The sequence below is a fragment of the Saccopteryx leptura genome, chromosome 11, assembly GCF_036850995.1.
Source record: "Saccopteryx leptura isolate mSacLep1 chromosome 11, mSacLep1_pri_phased_curated, whole genome shotgun sequence".
In the NCBI taxonomy this organism is placed as follows: Eukaryota; Metazoa; Chordata; class Mammalia; order Chiroptera; family Emballonuridae; genus Saccopteryx; species Saccopteryx leptura.
In genome coordinates this window covers 62005724-62020480 of record NC_089513.1, presented here as the reverse complement: position 1 = coordinate 62020480, position 14757 = coordinate 62005724, and the positions used below count along the sequence as shown (strand labels likewise).

Sequence of the window (14757 nt, the reverse complement as noted above, 5' to 3'; positions counted from 1 at the left end):
CATAACTTACATTATTTCTGTTTTATTTATATTTAAGTCTGAACGATGTTCTATTTTTAAAAAAATGACCAGATTCCCTCTGTTACATCTGTCTAAGACTCACTCTTGACGCTTGTCTCGCAAGTTTGACATATATATTTAAAAGTACCACAGTTTTTCGCCGGTCTCATAATTTTATCTTGTGCATTTATCCGTCCCACCCTAAAGGTCGGTCTGTGAAAATATTTTCTGACATTAAACCGGTCCGTGGCCCAAAAAAGGTTGGGGACCAGGTCCTAGAGGACACTGGCAGTTTCCCTTGCACCTTGTCTGCTCTTTTTCTGCCCGTCGTCAGGGCCTTTCCACCTGCTCTTCAGAATGCTCTGGGGTTCCTAGGAAACTCAGGAATGCAGGACTGTGGCCAAGAGGCAGCTGGCAATAGAAAAAGCAGAAATTTTGAAGTCATAAAGCCCCAGGTTCCAGCCCCGTCTGTGCTCTTTACTGTTGTGTGAGTAGACCTCAGGTTTGTCTTAATTAAACGGGAATGTCTCCTCTGCATGGGGTTTGTGGTGAGGGTCTGAGCTAAGGCACATCAAACAGAGACAGAAGCTCATATGCTGCCTGGCCTGTGTGGCGCAGTGGATAGAGTCCTGACCTGGAACGCTGAGGGTGCTGGTTTGAAACCCTGGGCTTGCCTGGTCAAGGCACATACGACAACTACTTCTACTTCTCTACCTCCTCCTCTCTGTAAAATCAAGAAATAAAATCTAAAAAAGAAAAAGAAGCTCATATGCCATCAAGAGCTAGACTAGTAGTGTGAACGCTGGGCTATCGGGCAACAGGAAGTTGTGTGGACCAGGGTGGAACTGGGACTGTATCGCCGCTCTCAAGGGGCAGCTGCCCCTCAGCCATTTCAGATGCAGGCCCAGTGCTGTCACTGCTGACTCAGGAAGATTTTTGTGTGTGCTCTCTTGAATCGCAAGTGTTGGCAGTATGTTTGTATTCTCAGAGGCTCCATGCAGGCTAAATAATCCTCAGTGTGTGATGTGCAGTCCCGAGCCCAGGGCTTGGCCTCAGGCCATCTCCCAATGCATGGTGGCTGTAGCTTGGAGTGTGGCCCCGTCTTTTGGCTTTTTTGCACGCTGGTTCCACTGGTTATAGGTCAGCTCCACTCCTGCTTGTTGCCTCTGGTGTTTGGAATGTCTGAAGTATGTTCTTCTTTTGGTCCATTTGGTGGTGTAGCATGTCATTTATGTAGAGAACAGGAAGCTAGGCTTATGTTGTTAATATGTCGTGGGACCTTGATGATTTAGGGAAGATGTCCTGTCCTGCCTGCCCAGGTTCTACTCGGGTGTCTCCTGGCTAGCTGGTCTGGTGGAATTAATTCAGCAGGATGTTTGTGGAGGAGCCCACCTTTGTAAGCTGGGTTAAAATAATAAGGATTTCCTACTCATTGGTGGACACAGTGCTCCAGGCTGTTGGCTGGCTCATGGCTTCCACTGGATTTGGGGAGGAATTGTTAGTATTTGGTCCACGTTGCTATAAATATCCTTCCCCTCCTCTAACAGGTATAGGGCCTTTATGCATATGGGAATCGTAGGGAAGAAGAAGGCCTCTTTTGGGGCTCTTACTGTGTTGAGCATTGTGATACCAATGCTGATTCTGATAGTATCCTTTGTGTGTGCCCAGTGCTGCGCCAGCTCCCTTGCACTTTACAGAGCTCTCTCTGCATTAGCACTCTACAGAGAGGAGTCCAGGCTCCAGGGGAGGAAGTGCGTTTGCTGAGGCTGCACAGCTGGCAGGGGACTCTACCATCCTTCAGGACTGTCTCCTGTCCCAGTATCTGAGATTCCAGTGAGGTCAGTAGGAATGAAAATGGAGTTGTCCTTGTTTTAAAAATGAGTAACTGGAGCTCAGAGAGGGCAAATAGCACTGTGAAGCTCTTCATGAAAATGACTGGTAAGAATAAGGGTCAAGGTGCCGTTGCCTCCTTCAGTGACCAGGGCCTTCCCTGGCCTCCTGGCCCCCCACTGGAGGATCTGGGCCTGGCCACAGCCTGCAGCCTGTTGAAGTCATTTCCTGTCCTGCAGAGAATGATGTGACCCTGGTGATTGTGTAGGTAGGTGGGACAGAGTGAATGTGTGACATCAGGTGAAGGAGGTGGGGATGAAGAGAAGAGCTATCAGACAGTATATGCAAGTCAGACACACCTGTGCCCGGGGCGGGGGGGGGGGTGTCCTGGGCCTGACCACTTCCTTGCTCCTCCTCCTCCCCAACCCTCCACTCTTGTCAGTAGCCTTAGTTGGATGTGCACATGTGTTTTCCTGGGGCCATCTGGATTAGTGGGAGCAGTTGGGCCCTGAATGCTGAGGCTGAGTCAGAGCTGAGACCTGGCTCGGCACCAACAGCCATCAGACCAGCTCCTACTGACTGAGGGCTCAGTGGACCCTGCCCTGCAATTCCCCACAAAACTTATTCAGTGAGCACCTTTGTTTACACCAGGGGTAGTCAACCTTTTTATACCTACCGCCCACTGTTGTATCTCTGTTAGTAGTAAAATTTTCTAACCGCCCACCGGTTCCACAGTAATGGTGATTTATATAGTAGGGAAGTAACTTTACTTTATAAAATTTATAAAGCAGAGTTACAGCAAGTTAAAGGATATAATAATAATTACTTACCAAGTACTTTATGTCGGATTTTTGCTAAGTTTGGCAGAATAAATCTTTATAAAACAACTTACTATAGTTAAATCTATCTTTTTATTTATACTTTGGTTGCTCTGCTACCGCCCACCATGAAAGCTGGAACGCCCACTAGTGGGCGGTAGGGACCAGGTTGACCAGCACTGGTTTAGACTGATTTATAGACGAGGAGATCCGGCCTCTGGTAGGGCTGGGATTTGGACGCCCAGGTGGGAGCCCCCGTGTCCTGGTCTGCCTCTTCCTCCCCCCTGGCCGTTGGATCCCGGCTGCGGAATGACCCCCTTGGCTAAGGCTCTTGTGTTTCTAGATCCTTTGATTCTGTGCTGAGGAGGGCAGGATGGATATCCCTGGTGCACTGGTGCTCTTTCTCCTGAGCCAGCAGGAATTCGAGTGGGAAACTTCAGGGTCACCTACTTTGAGAAAAGTATCAAAAGAAAGCTAAAATCCACAAAACTGACACACATATGAATGTATTCCTTCTCTTTAGGGAGCAGAAGGGTCCCAGTGTGATGGAAGTCTTGATACCTCCTGGCAGAGTGTCAGGTCTGGACGTCTACCTGGATGGTGTGGGGCAAGTTATTTAACCTGTCTGAGCTGTAGTTTTCTTGCCAATAAAATGGGGAGAACGCAGTACAGTGAATAATGATAGCACCTGGGATTGTAGAGCTGTAGTCCCTCCTGCTGGGCTCTGAGGAGCTACACTCTGAGGGAAACCCTGACACCTGCTTTGTTGCCCTGCAACACCTGCAGGGCTGGCACCCTTGCCCCTGCCCACGTACAGAGCAAGTTTTCCCTCTGAGCAGCACCAGATCGCTGCTCAGAGATGCAGGTTGCTATGGTAGAAAGAAGTTGGTGTTCCAGGTTTACATCGCTCGGACTGAGTCCTTACTTCTTGACCTCAACTTGGTTATTTCACCTCTCCGAACCTCTGTTTTTCGTCTGCAGCGCCCACATTTCAGAGTTGAGATGAAGATGCGTAGAACACAACAGTGCACATCACAGTAGGCGTTGTAGAAGGAAGAACAACCATAGCAGCTGATGTTGAGGACTTCCTGTGTCCTAGGTGCTGTTCTAAACACTCTCCAGACGTATCTCATTTAATCTTCACAGCAGCCCCATGGCCTGGCCCAGCATTGTCCTCCTCATACAGAGGAGGAGGCTGAGGCACGTGGGGATGTGATACATACAGCAGTGGCTGTAATAATAATAGGGTATGAATTGCCACTGTGTTTTCTAGTGTTGATAGCATGTTTTATGTTGTTTTTGAATGTTTAGTTTCACTGGTTAAAATACATTTTTCTTTATTTTGAATTTAATATGATTTCTCGGTTTTAGGAGGCCTATAGCTTGTGATTAAAAATAAAATTTTGATTAGTTATCTGATTTTGCAGGTGCTAAAATATATTTAAAGTTTTACATTCCACCTCTCCAGCTGAAACTTTTACTGGGCATCCTTTTTTTCTTCAGTCCCAGAAGGAAAATTAGATCTCACAGATAACTTACACTTTGTTAAATGCTGATCTTTGTAAGTTTTTCTTTATTTTTATTTTTGAAATGATTAAATATATGATCTATAGAATTGGACAATTTTAAAGTACTAAGAAACTTTAACTCTATTATAATTATTCTGCAAATGTTTAAAGCAGTGATTTTTTTAACTGGTGTGCTGCGACTTATAAAACATGCTATACCTGACGATTTAGTCAGGGGCCCTGACCTCTTTTCCTGTAGATTGTCAAATATAAAAGTGACAACTGCCAACACAATAACAGCTGTCTGGTGTGAATAAATTAAAATTATACCTATTTTTTTTTTGTCAGATCAGCCAAAAATATATTTTATGTGTGCTGCAGCATTTTAGTAGTTAGTTTATATGTGCCGTGAGATGAAACAGGTTGAGAGTCGCTGCTTTAAAGGATTCTGTAGTCAGTACAACCAGATGAAAAGCTCTCATAGATTGAGAAATATAGAGGGTCGTTTGTACACTGCAAGATTATGACTTGTGTTTTCCACCCGCCCACTCACTCTGTTTCTCGGGTCTCAGAGCGATTTCCTACTCTGGGTTCGTGGGAATTGGGAAGGACACTGTTTGATTCATTCTGTGGCAATTCTAGGGATTTTCAAAAGACAAGATAGGCCAGTTATGTCACTTCCTGTCGTCTGATCAAAAGTTTGATGAAGAAATGGAGTAACTGAAAGCTGCTTCCAGGCAGCGGGCAGCTGCCCGCTGCTGACCCCAGTTCCCAGTAGCGCCCTAGTTCTCAGTGGGGCCGGTCAAGTTGCGGTGACCTCCGGTCTCCTCAGAAAGCCCCGCTGTCGGCTGCACTGCCGCAGTCTGTTCCAGAGGCTGGCCTTCTGGGGCCGAGCTGTGTGCTCCTGCAACAAAGGCGGCTTGTGGACGTTAGAGTGAGGCCACACGGGACATCCCCATGTGCCTTGGAGAGTTTGGGTCCTGTCACCAGCTTGTCTTTCTGGGTTTGCCTATTTACTTTCTTTTTTTCCATTAAATTGAATTTGTTGGGTGACACTGGTTAAAAAAATTATACAGGTTGCAGGTTCCCAATTGTACAACCTATCAGTTCACTTTCATTTCCCATCCCTAGGATCCCAACAGGTGTCAGCTAGGAGACGGGCTAAATACTCAGGATGCATCATCCTTTCCCGTATTGACTGGGCCAAGGCAAGGCACTCTCGGGGAGCTTTACAGACCAACAGGAAGTTGAATCTCAGGGAGAAGGAACAGAGTGCACATAAAGAAAGTATTGATAGAAGAGGTAGGAGAACCAGTGTTCCTCGGTCAGTCCAACAGATTGGTTAAGCTCTGCCTGAGCTGAGTCCTAGGCTGGTTGCCATGATACAGACAGAAACCCAGGCTTTGGTCTGTGAACTCTCAGTGTGGGCTGGGGTGGGGTGGGGGGAAGGGTCAGGGCAAGTAGGGTCTGGTCAGAGAGGAGCAGGAGCAAAGGGAAGGCCGGGAAGGATGAGAAGCAGCAGGGGTTGTGCCTTGATTGTCACTGTAAAGTGGAGGCTGAGTGAGGAGGCTGGAGAGAGGCTGACCCCCCTTAGCAAGGATGAGTCAGGTATGGCATGTGGCTAAGAAGCGTCTCCAGAGTTCAGACCTTTTCTCTGCACCCTATTTGCTGAAGAGCCCAGGGCATCACCTAACTTCTCTAAGCCTGATTTTCTCATTTATAAAATGGGCAGTAGTAGTTTGAGTGAGGTAAGGGATGGCATTTAGGTTTTGGATGGAGCCCAGGTAGTTGGAATTACTCTTGTAACGAGGTCCTTAAGTCACCCATGGGGTAGATTAGTCTTGGCTATGTGAGTGCAGCTTTGCCCACAGAGTTGGGGGCCACGGGGCCAGGCACTGGGGCCATTTTGCTGTGAAGTCTTCACTGAGAACGCACAGGCTGAGAGCCAGGGCTCTTCCATCCTGCAGACTCGGATCCAGGCCACCTGGCTTTGTAACTGGTGACAGGTTTGCTTGTGGCTGGAGAAGTCTGAGTGTGTGTGTGTGTGTGTGTGTGCGCGCGCGCGCGTAGACCCCAGGGCAGAGCCATGATCACAAGTAAGGCTCTGTGAAGTGCAGTGTGATTCTTGGTGCAAGGAGAGCATTCCAAGACTGCAGATAAAAGGGGGACCTTGAAGCCACTGCACAGAAGTTGGCTTTAATCATAGGACAGTGGGGACTCTTAGCAGGAGAGTAACAGTGAGGTCAGTGTTTTACTTGATTATTTATTTGTGCACTTAACATTATAATTTTATTTATTTCTGAATGGATTGTACACACTCCTGTTTACAATGAAAAGAATACAGAAGAATCTGCGGTCAGGATTTTTCTTCCTACTTGTCCTCTGTCTGTCACATGCCTATTTCCCAACAGACACCCAGAAGTTATTTGTTTCTTTTGTATTCTGCAGAGATATTTTATGCATATGGAAGCATTATTCACACACACACACACACACACACACACACACACACCTTTCTTCCTTTTAATACAAATTACATCATTCTGCCCCTTTTCTCACTTACTTCATCCTGGAGATCATTCTATAATATTACAGAAAGAGATTCTTCATCTTTTTAATGGCGTGTTGTATTCTGTCACATGGGTGTAGCATTAGTTTTATACCCTGTCTTCTGCCAATGGGCATTCCATGGTTTTCAACTTTAGCTACAACAAGCATGCTACAGGGACATTTCACATGTATGCAGGCTTGACTTGTAAACGTTAGGTATGTTTGATAGTTGTTTCCAAATTGACCTTCATAAAGGTAGTATTAAGTTAACTCCCAACCTTTCAACATTGTATGAATCAATTATGTATGTGTAGAAAGTTTATATATCTTTACAGTTTAGAAAATTTATGTATCTTTAAAAAGCTCTTTTTGGGAAGCTTTTTGGAGGATAAGTTTCAGAGAGACAAGCTGAGGTGAAGTGACCCATTAGGGAACAGCTGACATGGGCCTGTCTGGGCCATGGGATTAGAGGTAGACCAGAGATGGATTCCAGAGGTGAGTTGGTGATTCAGTAGAAACAAGAGAGAATCTTTCAGATGAGGTTTTTGTAGGCCTCAATTGTTTAAAATTGAGTGAGTCTATTGTACATAATTTGTCCTGTTCATGGTAGATGATAGAGTCGGTGTCCCCCTTCTGTTTGGCTGTAGTAGAGACCAGGGTTCAACTGCCTGATAACTTGACAAGGAAGATGCCAGTGGGGGCTGTTGTGAGCACTGGCCTGCCCCTCTAGGTCCCTTTGGACCATAGCTCCACTTGTGCCCCAGCTGACCGGGAAAGGTAGGGAGGGACAGCGTGGGGGGGGGTGTGAGGAGAGCGGGGATAGTCCAAGGCCTGCATAGAGACATAGAATGTCCCAGTGGCAGAGGCCAGAGGAGTTGTGCAGGTCAGTGGTGACCAGGAAAGGTAGGGAGGGACAGCGTGGGGGGAGTGAGGAGAGCTGGGATAGTCCAAGGCCTGCATAGAGACATACAATGTCCCAGTGGCAGAGGCCAGAGGAGCTGTGCAGGTCAGTGGTGACCAGGAAAGGTAGGGAGGGACAGCGTGGGGGGAGTGAGGAGAGCGGGGACAGTCCAAGGCCTGCATAGAGACATAGAATGTCCCAGTGGCAGAGGCCAGAGGAGTTGTGCAGGTCAGTGGTGACCGGGAAAGGTAGGGAGGGACAGCGTGGGGGGAGTGAGGAGAGCTGGGATAGTCCAAGGCCTGCATAGAGACATACAATGTCCCAGTGGCAGAGGCCAGAGGAGCTGTGCAGGTCAGTGGTGACCAGGAAAAGTTCTTAGAAATGGAGTCAGGCACTCTGGTTTCCGGTGCCCTTTGGTACCCGTTGGGTGTGATCTAGAGCAGATGACACCATGACTCTGAGTCTCACCTTTGTCTGAAATACTAGGTTGTAGAATTGTATGGATGACTAGTGCACTAGTAAGTGTGCCAACAAAGACGACCAGCCCTCCTCCTTGTCTTCTGTTTCCCTCCCAGCAGTAGGATTCTGTCAGAGAGTCACCCACAGAGAATCTCTATCTGCCTCACCTTGACCATAATTTGGTCTGATCATGGGGCAGTGAAAAAAATGTTTGCATGTTCTTGCATCTACAAAATAACACCTTTTTAAGCCAAAACTATTCCAAATCCCATTAAAAGGAACAGTTACTTCACTAACATTAGTTTTCCTAACATTTGACTTACAGCAATTTTCCTTCATTGACTCCTCTGTAATTTGTCTCCCTGCTGTTGTTTAGCTTGGGTGTGGCTATGTATTCAGGCCATGCTCACAATCTGGCACGTGTACACACACACACACACACACACACACACACACACACACACACACACAGGCCTTGCTCACAATCTGGCACGTGTACACACACACACACACACACACACACACACACACACACCCTCCCCCCCCCACACACCCTCCCCCCCCCACACGAATAACGCTCTGTTGATAAAAAGCTAAACCTTGAATGCTCCCACTACCCCCCCCCCCCAGAAAGAACAGGGAGCCCCTTCCAACCAGAATAGAAAGGACAGAAGAAGTGTGCAGCCAAGCAATCTCTAGGCATTTGTCAAGTCTAACACTGAGCTTTGTTTCTGCTTGTTTTTTTCCAGTGTAGGGTGGAACGAAATGGTAGGATCAGTGCAGTAGAAGGCATGGGATTGTAGTCACGCAGCCCTGCTACAGACTAGCTGTGTAGCCTGCGCAAGCTCCCTTATGTAGCCTCAGTTTCCTCATCTCTAAATGGGGTAGCACACACGCCTGCCTTTCATGGAGGTTATTGGGAATTCAGTGAAATCATGTAGGTCAAAGCGTGTCACCTGTGGTCTGGTGCTAGGTATATGGTAATCATGCATTTCCCACTCTGCCCACTTTCAGTCCTTTAATTTGGCAAGTTTTGCCTGACCTAGGACATTGGGCACCTTTTTGAACTCACCTTCCTTTTTTCTGTTTCTAACCTTCTCTTCTCTTCTTCCAGGGGCCCAGATCATTGATCTGATGATGCTGGTCATTGATGTGACCAAGGGTATGCAGACACAGTCAGCAGAATGCCTTGTGATTGGGCAGATCGCCTGCCAGAAGCTGGTCGTGGTGCTGAACAAGACGGACCTCTTGCCTGAAGGGAAGAGACAGACAGTGATAGATAAAATGACCAAGAAAATGCAGAAGACCCTAGAGAACACCAAGTAGGTTTGCCAATGAGAGGAAGGTTCATACACACAAGTAGGCTTCAAGGCACACACAGATTGGGCAGACAGTTGTCAACATTGGCTCCTAGTAAGTGGGGTCTCGCCTAGTCCTGGCTTGCATGAAGGGTAAAGGTTAAGGTGCTGTTGAAAGAGGCCAAACAGTACAGAAGCATAAAGAAGAATTACAGTAATTTCTTAACATGAACAGTGGGGGTTCTGCTCTCCACAGCATTCAGAAACCCAGATTGCCTCCATCTTACTGGTCTTCCACTGTAGGGTCTGTCCTTGTTTGTGTAGTCCAGCGGTTCTCAACCTGTGGGTCGCGACCCTGGCGGGGGTCGAACGACCAAAACACAGGGGTCGCCTAAAGCCATTGGAAAATAAACAGGTTGAGAACCGCTGGTGTAGCAAAGTGGGCCTGGGCATGGGCACTGCTGTGGTCACGTTTACAGGAAGGTTGCAGTGTAGGATCTGGTCCTGGAAGACACATCCTTCCCACTGAGATGCTGTTGGTGAGGACTCTGTCCTGCCTGCTCATTTAGCCAGGTGTGTGCCCCTCACTGTTTTTTTAGCTGCAGCTGGATCTTGAAAGGAGATACGAGTTCTGGTGAATGACTGGACGTTTCTGTTACAGAGTTGATAAAATTGGGTGCGTAGACAGATGAATGGACTGATGGACATTGCTGTTGAGGAGAGACTGAAAGGTCAGATCACAAAAGACCTTTATCATATTTCATGCTAAGGAACTTACAGTTTTGTCTTGTGGAAAGTGGAGGGATAAAGAATTTTGTGCAGAGCTGACTGAAAGGTTTCCCTCCCATCTAGAGAGGGCTGGTTTCCGGTGGAAGGGGGCACGGCAGGAAAGTCTGGAGGCGGCAGGAAGACAGCCCTGGAGAGAGTGTCCCTGGGGGAGCAGGGAGGCCCCAGGTAGTGCAGGGCGGAGGGGGATCCAGGGGGTTCAGCAGGCCTTGTCAGGCTATTGGCTGCCGATAGCACATTGTGATTGGAGAGGCCCGTGAGGGCAGAAGGGTGACAGTGCTGCTAGGCAGGGTGAGGGTGGGAGGATGTGTCCACTATAGAACAGAAGCCACCTGGTCGCTCAGCTGGCAGAGGGAATGACTAATTCTGATGTGGTCGAGAAGGTGAGAAAATGTCCTTGTTGAGCATACAGCACTGGCAGACCTCATTGTCTTATCAATTCCTCTCTTCCTCCTGGGCCAGTGCTTTTTGATCAATACTAAAGAGTGGTCACCAGGAGACGGTGATGCTTCCTCTGTGCTATGCCGCCTGAGACAATAACCTGCCACCTCCACCTCCCCTGCCTCTGCCCGTGGAGGGCAAGCAGTAGACTGTTTTTGTTTCCCCATCATAAAGATTGATATGCCTTCCCATTTATGACTTTTTTTCAACACCTGCAGTTCTCCCTCAGAATCCTCAAGTTGATTAAATTAAAGCTCCAGCCTCGTGAATGGGCCAAATATGTCATAAAAGATTTCCTAGCTCTGCCTTTTGTTAGCAAAATTCATCAATCTGATAAAATCGACACATTTAGGTAAGTGTTGCATAAAAATTCAGACTTTGTTATTCCCAACGGAAGTGGATATGAGACTGTAAAAAGGAAGATAAAAAATTATATCTTCTTTTTTAGTGAGTTGATTCGCTACCATTTTATTTACTTGTCAGAAAGGAGAGAACAGGTCCTTTGTACTCCTGCCTGAAAATCCAGCATAATGTCAGTGCCATTTGCTATAGAAACAGGACCTTGTGGGAAGGGCTTAGGGTACCTTTAAGGGTGAATTGATGATTTATATTTAAGGAAAATCTTCACTTGCATATTTAAATTACCATTCTATTTTAATGTATTGTTTGAATGTCAAATTATGAACTTTATCACACATCCAGAGGAAACTGTCCATCTGAGGGGCCTTGAAACCTCCCCCTTTCCCTCCCCCTGCCCCTCCCCTCCTCCTCTGGGGAAATTCAGATAAAGGAAAGGATTGCTGTCCTGATGGGTTGTCCTTAGTGGGCCCAGTAGGCCTGTGGCCAGGTCAAGGCAAACCCTCTCTTAGGAAAACATTAGTTCTTACTTCTGTGCAACAGTGAACGTGTTAAATCATTTTAAGTGACTATTTCCTTTTCTAATGGTCCCTTAAGTAAATCTTTTGTGTTTGTCCAAATGTGAGGAAACTTTCTATCTGGAAGGGAAAAATTTGGACTGGTGAACTATGTAGGTATTAAAGCCTGAAACATGTTAAACATAAAACTATTTTTTCCCTATCCAAAGAGTAATTGAAAATTTGGAAGATAAAGTGATTAAAAGAAAGAAGAGACCACACAAAGATTTATTTTCTCAAAATAGCAGCTGCTGACATTTGGGTTTATGTTATTCCTATCTTTTTGCTATGCACAGTGTTCCCTCTCCCCCACTTTTTAAATAAATATACATAATATTTATTATTTTAACTGTACAATTCAGTGACATCACATACATTCAGAAAGCTGTGTATCCATCACCACTGTGATAATGAAAACATTTTATGATTCCCAACATAAACTCTACCCATTAAACAGTAACTTCCCTTCTCTTTCCCCTCCCCCAGCCCCTGGTAACCTCTAATCTGCTTTTTGTCTATATTAATTTGCCTATTCTAGGTATTTACATAAATGGAATTATATAATATTTGGCCTTCTGTGTCTGGCTTATTTTACTTAGTATGATACTTTCAGTGTCTATTCATGTTACTGCATATATCAGAATCTTACTTCTCTTAATAGCTGACTAGTATTCTATTGTGTGTAAATACCATATTTTGTGTATTCATTCATCTATTGGTAGGCTCTTGGGTGGTTTCCTTTTGATTATAGTGAATAATGCTGCTATGAACACTGGTGTACTCATATCTGTTTGGATCCCTGCTTTCAGTTCCTTTGGGTATATACCCAGGAGTGGAATTCCTGAGTCATATGGTGAGTCTATGTTGAACTTTTGTGTGTGCATGTGTGTGTGTGTGTGTGTGTGTGTGTGTGTGTGTGGCAGAGACAGAGAGAGTCAGAGAGAGGGACAGATAGGGACAGACAGACAGGAAGGGAGAGAGATGAGAAACATCAATTCTTCGTTGCGGTTCCTTCGTTGTTTATTGATTGCTTTCTCATATGTGCATTGAGGGGGGGGGGGCTACAGCAGACCGAGTGACCCCTTGCTCGAGCCAGCGACCTTGGGCTCAAGCTGGTGAGCCTTGCTCAAACCAGATGAGCCCGCGCTCAAGTTGGTGACCTCGGGGTCTCTAACCTGGGTCCTCCACATTCTAGTCCGACGCTCTATCCACTGCGCCACTGCCTGGTCAGGCTATGTTGAACTTTTTGCAGATTCACCAAACCGTTTTTCATAGTGGCTGCACCATCTCATACTCCATTTAGCAAATGCACAGAGTTCCAACTTCTCTTCCTTGCCAACATTTACTTTCCTTTTCAAAAACAGTTATCCTAGTACATATAAAGTGGTACCTCATTGTGGTTTTGACTTGCATTTCCCCAGTGACTAATGATGTTGAGCATCTTTTCATGTTATTTTTGGCCATTATGTATCTGCTTTGGAGAAATCACTATTCAAATTTTTTTAATTGGGTTGTTGTTGAGTTGTAGAAGTCCTTTATATATTAATCCCTTGTCCGATACATGATTTGCAAATGTTTTCTTTCATTTTATGTTGTCTTTTCAGTTCTTGATAGTATCCTTTAATGCATGAAAGTTTTTAATTTTGATGAAGTCCAATTTATTTATTTTTTCTTTTGTTGCCTGTGCTTTTGGTATTATATACATGGAATTGTTGCCAAATCCAGTGTCATGATGATTTTCTTTATATTTTTTCTAAGAATATTACAGTGTTGGCTCTTAAGTTTATTTAGGTCTTTGATCCATTTTTAGTTAATTTTTATGTATAGTATGTGTTAAGGGCCCACCTTTATTCTTTGGCATGTGGATATATAGGTTTTCCAGCACTGTTTGTTGAGAAGGCTGTCCTTTCCACTTTTACTGTTGTAAAAATCATTTGACCATATGTGTGTGGGTTTATTCTGGATTCTTTGTTTTGTTTCATTGGTCTAATTGTCCTTATGCCAGTACCACATTTTTTTGTTTACTGCTTTGTAGTAAGTTTCAAAGTAAGGAAGCTAAGTCTTCCAACTTTATGCTTCATTTTCAAGATTATTTTAGCTATTTGGGGCCTCTTGCCAATTCACATAGGAATTTGAGGTTGGCTTTTCCATTTCTACAAAAACTGGTTTTCATAATTTTAATAAGAATTGCACTGAATTTGTAGGTCACTTTAGGTAATAGGAACATCCTAATAGGCTTATTTATTTAGATTTTCTTTAATTTTTTTCATCAATGTTTTATAAGTTTTAGTATAAATCTTTCATGTTCTTGGTTAGATTTATTCTTATGTGTTTAGTTCTTTGAAGCTATTATAAATAAAATTGCTTTCTTAATATCCTTTTTGGGTTATTTTTGCTGGTATATAGAAACACAACTGATTTTTGCATGTTAATCTTGTACCCTGTAATTTTGCTGAATTCACTTCTCCTTTTAAGCATAATTATAATCATGAGGTACTTATATTTTTTATTTATACTTTTATTAACATTTTATATAGCAGTCACTGTTGTTGACCTTTTTGACTGGCTTCTGATTTCTTTCTTATAAATAAATAACCTTGGGGTGAACATCTTTTACAATCATTAAACTTTGTTCATATTTTTAGTTTTTTCCTCATCAGAAGTTGGAGGTATGAGATTGCTGGATCAAAGAGTATGAGCCCTTTCAGCTCTTTTAATGTAAATTGCCATATTCTTTCCCATAAGGGTTTGTCCCATTTTACACAGGTGTCAGCACCTAACATTGATTTCTCATTTAAAAATATATTTCAAATTTAGTAGGATAGAGATGGTATTTTACTCTTGTTTTAATGTGTGATTCTTTAATTACTGGTGAGATTGAACATTTTCCCTTAACTATATTAAACAGTGTGCTTTTATGTATTTGAGTCATGCCCATATATTTTGTCTGTTTGCCTCTTGTAATTTTAATGCCTTCTTTTGGGAGGATCTTAAGTACATTATATGATATATATATTTTTAAATTGTATTTTACATTCAATACGATTTTGTAGTTATTTTCAGATATACAACATAGTGGTTATACAATCATATACTTTACAAAGTGTCCCCCCTGATATTTCCAGTATTCATCCTACAGCATACAGTTATTGCAATATTATTGACTGTCTTTCCTATGCTATACCTTACATCCCTATGACTACTTTTTTGTTGTTTGTTTTTTGCAAGAAAGAGAGAGTGAGAGAGAGGGAC

At 44.3% G+C, this 14757-nt stretch overlaps 1 protein-coding gene across 4 annotated transcripts in view; it reads left to right on the top strand.

The window, feature by feature from the left end:
- The window catches only part of EEFSEC (eukaryotic elongation factor, selenocysteine-tRNA specific), a 310890-nt gene that overhangs the window by 87824 nt on the left and 208309 nt on the right, over positions 1-14757 (top strand). For all 4 annotated transcript variants that reach the window (XM_066352209.1, XM_066352212.1, XM_066352210.1 and 1 more), the window contains exon 2: positions 9181-9388. In XM_066352209.1, coding sequence (XP_066208306.1) covers positions 9181-9388 — 208 coding nt within the window. The remainder of the gene's footprint in view (positions 1-9180; positions 9389-14757) is intronic.